The sequence below is a fragment of the Triticum dicoccoides genome, chromosome 4A (genome assembly GCF_002162155.2).
Source record: "Triticum dicoccoides isolate Atlit2015 ecotype Zavitan chromosome 4A, WEW_v2.0, whole genome shotgun sequence".
NCBI lineage: Eukaryota > Viridiplantae > Streptophyta > Magnoliopsida > Poales > Poaceae > Triticum > Triticum dicoccoides.
Window position 1 is genome coordinate 427,548,530 of NC_041386.1, and position 11,114 is coordinate 427,559,643.

The 11,114-nt window shown below is 50.4% G+C and overlaps 1 protein-coding gene across 1 annotated transcript; it reads left to right on the forward strand.

The window, feature by feature from the left end:
- The first annotated feature begins 2,871 nt into the window (after positions 1 to 2,871).
- LOC119286029 (pentatricopeptide repeat-containing protein At1g09190-like) lies at positions 2,872 to 8,747 on the forward strand. The gene is made up of 2 exons (XM_037565368.1): positions 2,872 to 4,613; positions 8,163 to 8,747. The coding sequence occupies exon 1, from the start codon at positions 2,910 to 2,912 to the stop codon at positions 4,491 to 4,493; it is 1,584 nt and encodes a 527-aa protein (XP_037421265.1). The 5' UTR covers positions 2,872 to 2,909; the 3' UTR covers positions 4,494 to 4,613; positions 8,163 to 8,747.
- The last annotated feature ends 2,367 nt before the right edge of the window (positions 8,748 to 11,114 follow it).

An 11,114-nucleotide genomic window follows, 5' to 3' on the forward strand; every position in this document is an offset into this window, starting at 1 on the left:
CCAGAGGGAGTAGGACTCTCCTGGCGCGCCCTCCTTGGCCGGCCAGCCTCCCCCCTTTAGTCCTTTATATACGGAGGCAGGGGCACCCCAGAGACACACAAGTTGATCCACGTGATCTTTTCCTTAGCCGTGTGCGGCGCCCCCAGCCACCATAGTCCTCGATAATATTGTAGCGGAGTTTAGGCGAAGCCGTGCTGCAGTAGTACATCAAGATCGTCATCACGCCGTCGTGCTGACAGAACTCTTCCCCGACACTTTGCTGGATCGGAGTCCGGGGATCGTCATCGAGCTGAACGTGTGCTAAAACTCGGAGGTGCCGTAGTTTCGGTGCTTGATCGGTCGGGCCGTGAAGACGTACGACTACATCAACCAAACGCTTCCGTTGTCGATCTACTAGGTATGTAGATCACACTCCCCCCTCTCGTTGCTATGCATCACATGATCTTGCGTGTGCGTAGGAATTTTTTTTGAAATTACTACATTTCCCAACATCATGTTCCTCACTGTGTAGGCAATCCGCACTGGCGAATTCCTAACTCCCCAGTCAGGACAAATTCCTCAGAGACTAGAAGAACTTCGTCTCTGTCACTGAAGAAATTGACTGAACTGTATGAGATTTCCAATGGCTTCACTCAAAGGGATTGGTAGGTGTAGGATTTTGAGTTGAGCATCACATGGAAATTTTTCCTCAGTATTTCCTTGACCCCCTTTAATAGTATGGTGTTTCCTATGACTCAAGAAAGAGAAAAACAAAACTATGAAAATGAAAGTCTTCACACTTCATATTCCTCGCATGAATATCAAGTCTTCACAGACACACCAATTTCTTCATTTTCAAAGTCTTCATGAAAGTCTTCAGAAATACCAAAATCTTCAGTCGAAGATATTCATTTTTAGGGGTCGACTTTTCCTATAAATATCAAACTCCTCATAGACTTATAGACCTGTGTACACTCACAAACGCATTAGTCCCTTAACCTATAAGTCTTCAATACACCAAAATCACTAAGGGGCACTAGATGCACTTACAACAATATCAATTGTTAGCCGTGTTCGGCGCCCCCTCCAAAGTTTACACCCCCGGTCATATTCTCGCGGTGCTTAGGCGAAGCCCTGCGTGGATCACCTCACCATCACCGTCACCATGCCATCGAGCTGACAGAACTCATCTACTACCTCGACACCTTGTTGGATCAAGAAGGCGAGGGACATCATCGAGCTGAATGTGTGTAGAAGTCGGAGGTGTCGTACGTTCGGTGCTTGATCGGTCGGAGCTAGAAGAAGTTCGACTACATCAACCGCGTTGTCAAACGCTTCCGCTTTCGGTCTACGAGGGTACGTGGACACACTCTCCCCCTCGTTGCTATGCATCTCCTAGATATATCTTGCGTGAGCGTAGGAATTTTTTTGAAATTGCATGCTACGTTTCCCAACACCAACCAGTCAAGAGGAAGAATTGGTAAGACTCACTAGATTGCCTTGATTAGTGGCGCTGATTGTGGGGCCTGCCTTTTTAGTCCCGGGAATCGAGCCAGTCGTCCACTGTTCAAAGGAAGGAACAGGGGCCGTCCTCGTCATGGTGGGCCGGTGTGTGGCCTCTAAGCTAGAGGGCTGGGAGGCCGAAAAGAAATTCCGGGCAATATTACCCCAATGTTTGCAATTTTTGAATTTGACCCGATTGGTGCGGTTCGGTCTGAAGTGCCGAGAGAGAGGCAACGAACGCAGTATGGGGCAGGAGTAGTTTTCGGTTGCATGGCCTGTTGACGTGAGTTGACGTGATTGCTGGGGGCGTGAGACATGGAATTAAACTGAGTAGTAACTCCATGTGTGTGATTAGGGCGACCGTTACGTCCCACAGTATGAGCAGAGTTTGAATTATCCATAATCGGACGACGATTCGGACTAGTTGCAGAAGCTATCTGATGATCATGGAAAATAGCAAGTGTGGTAAGTGCTTGAGCATAGGGTTTCCTAGGGTGTTTGTGGAAGATGCGAGTCCATTGATCTTCTTTCTCTTTGAGGTAAAGATCTAGTTCATAACTGGAATTGGGGCCACCACTTCCCCAAAGAAGGAAATTGAGATTGAATTCAGGAACCGAGATGTTACCTCCTTTGATGATAGAATATTCAACCTCTTTGGAGGAGATCGAAAACTTGAACGACCAGTTGAGTAGCTATTGCACTCGATAGAGTGAAGCCCTGCCTCCAAAACATGAGAGGAGAATTGTACCCACCGCTTCTTCCGTGAGCTGGATCTTGGATCTGGTGAACTCCACCACCAGTAGGAATTCCTCTTGGCCTTTTTCATCTGTGAAGTTGGTACGGACACCCCACTTATTCCAGATCTCTTCTTCAAAAACTTGGCATTGGTCGAACTTAAGGTTGGCAAGAGACATGGTGTGGACGTTGATCACTGACCGGAGAGGGTGGTCGTGCAATTTCTTGGTGGCCGGAGTGGCCACCGGCGCGAGCGGAGCGGAGCGGGGTGCAAATCAGGATAGAACTATACCCTACTTGATGCGGGTCCACAACCTCACAACCTTCCACGCGATATGATAGCAATCGTCAAAGATTGCAGTCCCTAGACCTACAAATTGTTCTCCTTCATTCATCGTACTGATGAACTATTATCTGAATTCACAGTAATCTAGTTGCAACCGATTGTTTGTGCTAGGCAAAAGCCATATTTCAATGCAGTAGCTTCAGCAGATAGCACACCCTAACAGAAGTCAATTTTCCAATTCCCTGCATTTTCTAATCCTGCATGCAAGCTTGTGCGACGTACAGGCCAAATATGGGAGTTGGCCGAAGAGCCTGCCTGATTTAGCTTGCGCGCACGGCCCATTTCATATCACCCCGCGCATTCTCAAATCCAATCGAAGCCATTCTCATAAAAAACAAACCAAAAGATGCAACCGAAGCCGAATTGTCTCGCGCTCTTGCCGATGCCGTCCACCGCCGCCGCCGCCGAGCCCTCCCCGTCGTTGCCCCACGCCGTGACCACCCCCGACGGGTGGCACCCCCGCACAGCGGAGCGCCGCCTGCTCCATCTCCTGCATCACTCCTCCCGCGCCCGGCGACGCCCGCTCGAGCTCCTCGCCTTCGCCGTCCGCCATTGCCTGCATTCCTCCCCGTCCTCCCCGCACCACCACTTCCTGGCCGCGCTCCTCCTCCTCTCCTCCCCTCCGCCGCCGGCTCTCTCTCTCCTGAGCCTCCTCCCTCCTGAACCACCGCCTCCCCTCGCACTCCTCAACGCCGCCCTCAAGTCGCTGTCCGCCCCCTCTCCGCCCCTCGCGTTCCGCCTCCTATCCTCCCTTCGCTGCCTTCATGCCCCCGATCGCCTGTCCTTTCTCCCGCTGCTCGGGTCCACCTCCTCGTTGCCGCTCCTCTCAGCCCTCCATGGCCTCCTCCTCCGCCTCGGCTTCCTCTCCCACCACGCCATCTCCCTCGGGCTCCTCGGGCCCTATCCTCTGCCCCACGCACGAATCCTGTTCGACGAAATGCCCCAGCAGAGAAAGTGCACCATCGCCTACAACACAATCATCACTGCTTATGTGAAAGCCAAGGATATTTTCACCGCACGCCATCTGTTTGATGAAATGCAGCGGTTCAAGCGCTCCAGGAGAAGCATGGTTTCCTGGAATGCTATGATCGCAGGGTGTACTTGGTGTGGGAGGGACGACATGGCAGTGCGGTATTTCCAAGACATGGTGAGGGAGGGCAAGGTGGCGCCAGATGATGGGACCCTTGCCGTGGTGCTGCCTGCTTGTGGGAGGACGGGGAATGCTGCTGCCGGGAGGTGGGCGCACGAGTATGCATGCAAGATGGGTATCTTAGACAGCTCGGTGCATGTTGCTAATGCGGTGGTAGATATGTATTGCAAGTGTGGCGATGTGAGCAGCGCAAGAGAGGTGTTCGAAGGGATGCAACAGCGGACTGTGGTGAGCTGGAACACAATGATCTCTGGATTTTCATTGAATGGGCAAGGGATTAAGGGGATTGAGCTGTTCCGGCAGATGGTGAGGCCCGGAGGGGAGCCTAATTCAGTGACTTTCCTGGGGGTGCTTGGTTGCTGTGCCCATGCCGGGGCAGTAGATACTGGGCAGGTGATCTTCCAGATTATGCAGTCAGAGCATGGGATTGAGCCGGGAATTGAACATTATGGATGTATGGTAGATTTACTTGGAAGGTCCGGCCTTCTCGAAGAGGCACATGCGCTGATTCAAGGGATGCCAATGAGCCCTAATTCTGCAATATGGGGATCACTTCTAAGCGCCTGCCGTGCCCATGCTGGGCTCGGCATTGCCGAGGTGGCTCTCAAAGAGCTTATTAGTCTGGAACCTTGGAATTCAGGGAACTATATGCTGTTGGCCAATCTTTATGCAGAAACACAACGTTGGGAGGAGGCAGGTGATGTGAGGAAACTGATGAGGAGGATGAGTGTGCAAAAGGCACCAGGGCAGAGCCTAATTGAAGAACCAAGTTCAAGTTGACAAATGCATGCTCGCATTGTGAGTTAACTCTGGAAATACTCCTACAACAGAGAGGGGAAAACTGCAAAGTGGACCATGCATTGACCAATCTTATCAAGAGATCACATAGTGGTATTACAGGTAATCACTTCAACTGTCTTCTTGTTTTCCGTGTTTCTTCAACATTTAAGATAGCTTTGCTCACTATTATTTCATATAGACTTATACCCAATATGGAATTCGTTTTTATGGTCAGTTCAAGAGCAATTTAGGCACTAGACACCTGATTTCATTCGATACATATGTGTTATTCATGTCCTGCTGTGAATAAATGTCCTGCTAAAAATTGGAGATCCTACATTGCTGACAAGAATGAAGAAATGTGAGTAATGCCTCCTGTCCTGGAGACTGGTTCACCATAGTTATTCTATATTTGAAATAGTATACATGTAGTTTGCAATTATCAGCGGTGATAATGATGGGTAGTAGTAGTATATCTATTTAAATTTATATTCTGAACATTTTGTAAGGTGAAATCACCCTTTTCATGGGGCATATTCTGATTACTTTTACCAAATGTTATATTAAGCCACGTATCAATATTTTTTTTGAATAGACACAGTGTATATTGGTTTCTTTTGTTTATTTAAGTGTTACTGCTTTTCAAAGTGTCTAACTAGCCTATATAATAGATTAGCCATCCTTAGAGCAACTCCAACCAGGCGACCCATTTCGTCCGCCCACGTCCGTTTGGGTCGCTGCGGACAAAAACGATGGCCCAACGCGCCGATCCATTCCCATAATCCGTCCGCTTCGCGTTCGCGCGGACCCATTTCTGCCCCAAATTTGCGCCTGAAATGCGTCGGTGCAGATGCGAAGCGGATGCGCCGCGCGTCCCCTCGGTGTCCGCCGCGGCCCCACATGGCGGCCGGCCAACAACCCAAGCGGTCATAATTAACGCGGCCACCTACCGACGGCCCGCTTGGCAGTGTGTGGAAGGGCCGCGTGCCCTTCCTGTTTAATGGACGCGTGCGGCGGGGCCAGCCTCATCCACTCCCCTCGTCCACATCTGGCCACGTTTGCTCCCTCGCTGGCGATCAGAAAACCCTAGCTAGCCAGCCAGCCCCAAACCCTAGCAAAGCCATGGGCATCTTCAGCGGGAAGGGAGGGAGGAAGCGGAGGTTCAGCGCCGGAGCAAGCTCTTCCTGCGGGCTCCTTCCTCCACCGCCGCCGGCTAGATGCGGCACGCCACCGCGGGAGCGAGAGAGGCTATACATCCCAGTCCACCAGGCACGGTGACACTCGGAGTACCGCCAGCCCTTGCTGTATCCAGATGTGAACTTGCCGCATAGCTGGCATCTGGACCCGCAGCGCATCACCATCCCGGCGGCGCTGCGGTCCGCGCGAGCGGACGCAGAAGAGGTTTCCTAGCGGCGCAAGCTCCTTACGCCGGAGCAGCGCGCCATGCGTGCCTACGCGCCAGACTCTCTCAACTGGGAGCGCTGGTTTGCACTAGAGCACGAGGAGGAGTGCCGCCTCGGCGCCCACATCGACCACGACGTTCCGCCGCAGCCCTTGTGGGTAAAGCCGGAGGAAGAGCAGTCGGAGGCGGAGTACCAAGCCGCCCTCAAGGAGGCCCTGCAGCACGCGCTGGAGACGAGCCGGCTCGAGGAGGACGCCCATTGGGATGGGCTAGAGCAAGCGATTGCTTTGTCCGCGGTGGGGGACTCCATCCACGCACCCCTGTTCGTGCCGCCACCGCCGCCGCCCCTCGTCGAGCCCAAGGCTGAGCCGGAGCCGGAGCGCGAGCCAACGCCACGCGGAAGCGGTCACCGCCGCCACCCACTTGGCCCGAGGAGTCCTATTCATGGACCGGCCAGCTCCACGAGTGGGTGAGCGCGCCTCCCTCCTACTTCGCCTTCACGCCGGAAGAGGAGGCGGCCCACCTTGAGCGCTGGAAGGCGCATTGGATCGCGAAGGAGGGGGCCGACGCCGAGCAGCATCTGCGCCACGAGGAGGAGCGCGCCCGCCTTGCCACAGTGCCGCCGCTGCAGCAGACGCCAAAGGAGGTTGTCCTGGTGGCCTATCAAGCCACGTTCGGTTGGGCTGGGCCGCCTTCCGTCTTCATCGACCTCACCGGCGACGACAACGACGGCAAAGGCAAGGCGGTCTACTAGGGCAGCGTGCAGGCGTTTATTCGAGTTTTTTTTTAATTTGTAGTCATGTTTAAGTGGATTTTGGCCGGCGTTTGACAGGTCATTTATGTATAATTGTGCTTAATTAAGTCAGTGCCGGTCAAGTTGGCAAAAATGGGTATGCCTCCGGTTGGGTCGGCGCGTTGAAGTTGCTCTTACAGCATTTATTTGAGCGCGCAAAAGGCTCTGGCAAGTAACTAGAGAGAGAGGGGGGCTACACTATTGTGGCATGCAGAAGGAAATCTGACGCCGTTAGCACGTTCAGAATGGCAAACGCAACGAAACAAACTTTTACACGCAGACCTGTATGCATATCGGGCCCAGCACCAACGTTGGCACTTTCCTTTTGTGGGCTCCTCTAACAGGGACAACTCGAAATGATAATTTTAAGTTCCCAATAAAAGTAAAAAAGAAATCAAGAGATGCTGCCTAGAACCATGGGAAATTTCCGGTATCGGGCCTTGTGTTTTTTGTCCTGCCTTCTCTTTTCTCTGCCCCTTGAAATTTGTAGCTCCACTGATCTTAAAAACTGCAAAAAGGCTGTGGAAGAGAGGGGAGGAGCAATTGTTGATCTTTCCCTTTCCTTCCAAAGCTCTTTTTACATCCAGCTGTACATTTCTATGCATTGTGTTGCTAAACCTGAACCTCATATGATTGAGTTGGGTACATTTGTTTATGCATGGCATCGATGTTGCTGACATGTGGATCTATGTCTCTAGAACCCTTAAGTTGAAATCCCATTGAAATGTGTTCCCTTGAGGTAGAATCTATTATACTTAGATCTATAAAGATTAAAATAAACCATTCAAATCCACGAGGAATGCCACGAGAGGGTAACAACATTGATCACCTTTTTTGCTGGGTATGCTGGTTACTTTTCTTTCAAACGTTACGTCGTTGCAGGTCCTCGCCCTTCAGAAAAATGGAACTATGATTCATACTCACTATTAAGACCTCGGGGCTGAAAAAAAGTAAACAGAAAACCACCCCTTAAACTCATTTGCTCAACATTCTTTCCACAGCAACTAGAAAAGTGGCTTTGTCTAAAGGAAGGGCAAAGTCAACAGGCCAATCCCAGTTTCTTTTGGAAAATACTGAGTGAAGTAGTTTGGTGTTTGCTTTTGTTTGTAGAAAATGTCACATAACTTCTGACACTACTTTTTTACCTCTTATTAAAGGGGTGAACAAAAAGTATAATGCCAAGATAAATGATACATCCAAAAACTTGCTTGTATAAATACTTGAGTATCTTATGACAGATGTAAACGCATCTTGTCTACTTGACATTGGGTGCTCATCTCCTTGACCATATGTCTGTACACTGGGTATGCAACTACAAGTGCATAGTTATTGTCTTATTGAAAATGTTCCACACTAGTATTTTATATCTTCCTAGTTGCCAACTGCATATACTCTTGCTTGTACAATCACATCCACATGCGTACAACCCACCTTTGGATTCTCTCTAATCCGCTCGCATTTTGATGTGTTTCAGGTCCCTACAAATGCTAAGGGGCGCACTGCGAGCATTTATTTCTGTGTACATTGTTCTAACTTAGTACTGTACCCATGAAGCCCTCCACCAACTTGCTGCTTCTTACTCCCAGTGACAGTATGCTCCCTCGTGTTGCCACGGAGGGGAAGGGACCACCACATACACAGACCTCCCTCCATGTCTGGGGATCGACGCCGGCGGTTGTGTGGTGCAGGCCGGCGGCGACACCGGAGGCGGGCGAGGCAAGACACCCGTTGACCTACCTCTTCTCAGTGCAAGTGGAGTGGTCCTGGGGAGCAGGGTATCCTCTAGGCGATATGGCTGTTAGATTGCAGTCACGAAGGATCCAGCGGGAGGAGATATGCACTCCTAAACCGGTGCCGCGTCGAATTCTTAATTTGTCACGGGAATCATTAGATCGATAAGATATGAACGACCATGCAGTAGTAGTGCAAGTACTGTATAAATTATGAGCCTAGAAAAAAGCAATCGAAGATTAAAATGCTACAAAATGTGGCACTGCAATTATAGTACGTAGTACCTACCAGCACAATGCATTCCCAGGTCCTTTTGGTGTCTTGACAATCTTTGTTGATCTCAGCACAGCTTTCTCCGTGCAAAGATTATCCATAAAGGTGTCGAAAAGTTTTGCGCGTTTCCTATATTAGTGTGGCTCCAATGATAAGCATTTTGCAGGTTTGTGCCAAGCAAGCCAGCAGCTGCGTGCGATTTCGGCAAATACCTACAGAACACGGAGGAGAAGTTGGTTAGCAGGTACTACCTGGGACCAGATTAACCATTCAAAGGTGCTATCAGTATCAGGAGATGCCTCCATCATTGCGGGTCGAAGCATGCATGCAAATGTTGCTGCTTGTTTCCACTCAAAGCTTAGTGGAAGTCACTGTCCTCCAAATGCCGAAATCTAAGGTCAGTGGAAGCCACTGTCCTCCAAATGTCGAAATCTTTAAGGGCAGCTCCAACGCACGACCCAAAACGATGACGTTCGTTTTGCCGGATTTTATTCGTTTGAGGTGGCAATGAAACTGTATCCGCACGGATATACGGATGCGCCAGCCGTGCGCCCAACATGTGACCACATTTCGATCGCCGAAAGTCATTTATATTAAAATCAAGCATAGCGAATAGTTCAAATCAAACATAGCAAATAGTTCCACATCTAAAATAGTCTTACAACACAATTGAAATAAAAACAATATCAAATAGTCTTACAACCCAATCGAAATTTGTTTGCATGAAAAGAGATTAAACCGACAGATCTACTGGTTGCCAATGTAAGTCCATATGTGCTCAACCAAGTCATCCTAAAGCCGCACATGAGTATGCCAATCACGCATTTCATGATGAAATTGAACAAACTGTTGAAAGGTTGCAGGAGGTAGCTGCTCAGGCTCAACATTTTCACCCTGGAAATCAAACCATTGGTCGCAGATGCTATCACCACGTTCATCCTCCACGATCATGTTGTGCATGACCACACAAGAAGTCATCACCTCCCAAAGCTTCTGAGTGCTCCATGTTAATGCAGGGTCTCGAATGATACCCCATCGAGATTGAAGCACACCAAAAGCACGATCCACATCCTTCCTAGCACTCTCCTGCATTTGGGTAAACCTCTATCTCTTTTCTCCTTGCGGATTGGGTACGGTCTTCACAAGAGTTGACCACTGAGGATAGATACCATCAGCTAGGTAATATCCCTTGTCGTAATGGTGGCCATTGATCTCAAAGTTGACCTCTGGGAAGTGGCCTTCTGCAATCCTTGCAAACACTGGAGGATGCTAAAGCACGTTGATATCATTGTGAGAACCAGCCATGCCGAAGAAATAATGTCATATTCACAGATCTTGTGAAGCAATCGCTTAAAGTATGACAGTGGCACCTTTCACATGCCCCTTGTACTGCCCCTACCAAGCAATTGGACAGTTCTTCCACTTTCAGTGCATACGATATATACTACCAAGCATTCCCGGAAAGCCCCTATCGACATTGATCACCAACAACCTCTCTGTAGCAGCGGCAGTTGGCTCTCTCAGGTACTCAGCGCCAAATGCTGCCACCACGGCCTTGCAAAAATTGTACATTGAGAGGAGACATGTGGACTCACTCATACACACATACTCATCCACAAGATCACCAGGAATTCCATATGCAAGCATGCAGGTACCACTCCCTCCCGAATACGATTGAATACATGTCTCCTCATTCGAAATCGGCAATGAAATTGATGTGGTTTGAAGAGTGCGACATTCTCAAAGTAAATGACATAGAGAAGGGTGTGGCCTTTCTCCCTATTGTGGTTCAAGGCTGGAGCATGGCCGGGGATTGATCCTTGAACCGCGACCGCTTCCTACTAATGTGGTCATGGATGACCAATGCAGCCACCACAAGCTCTTCATCATCCGAGGACGAATCGTCTGATGATCAAATGAAGTTGTGAAAGAAATACTCATCCCCGCTATCCATTGTACCTTGTGAGCAAAGCGTCGAACACCTTGCGGTCGTGGTTGAGACGTGGCCGGAAAGTGCACGTCCAGCTCCCCTCGCAGGCAACAAAGCAAGGTTGGGGTCGGTGGTGGTGGTGGTGCGTGCCCTGCGGCAATGCAGCGCTTGCCGGAAGTTGTTGGGGTCAATGGGCGATGTCGGCGGCCTTAGCTTCTCTCCCACCGGCAACAAGGAACCACAAACACCGACAAAAAGCTTTCCGGAACATGGGCATGGGGCGGCTATGCCATGGCCTGGTCGTGGTTCGGACGGCCTTGGTGGAAGGTGACAGCAGCGATGGCGGGGGAGGGGGGTGGAGGGGGAGGGACGGCAGGGGAAGAGAAATAGGGCATCTGTGCCACCAAAGGGCGGGCCATGGGAGGACAATGGCACGCGTCCCGACCGTTCGCGCGCATTCGTTTGGCCGCAAATGCGGCCCAAAGTTGGGCC

Excerpts from the sequence above, each read along its gene's own strand:
- LOC119286029 (XM_037565368.1), top strand. The coding sequence starts at position 2,910 with ATGCAACCGAAGCCGAATTGTCTCGCGCTCTTGCCGATGCCGTCCACC.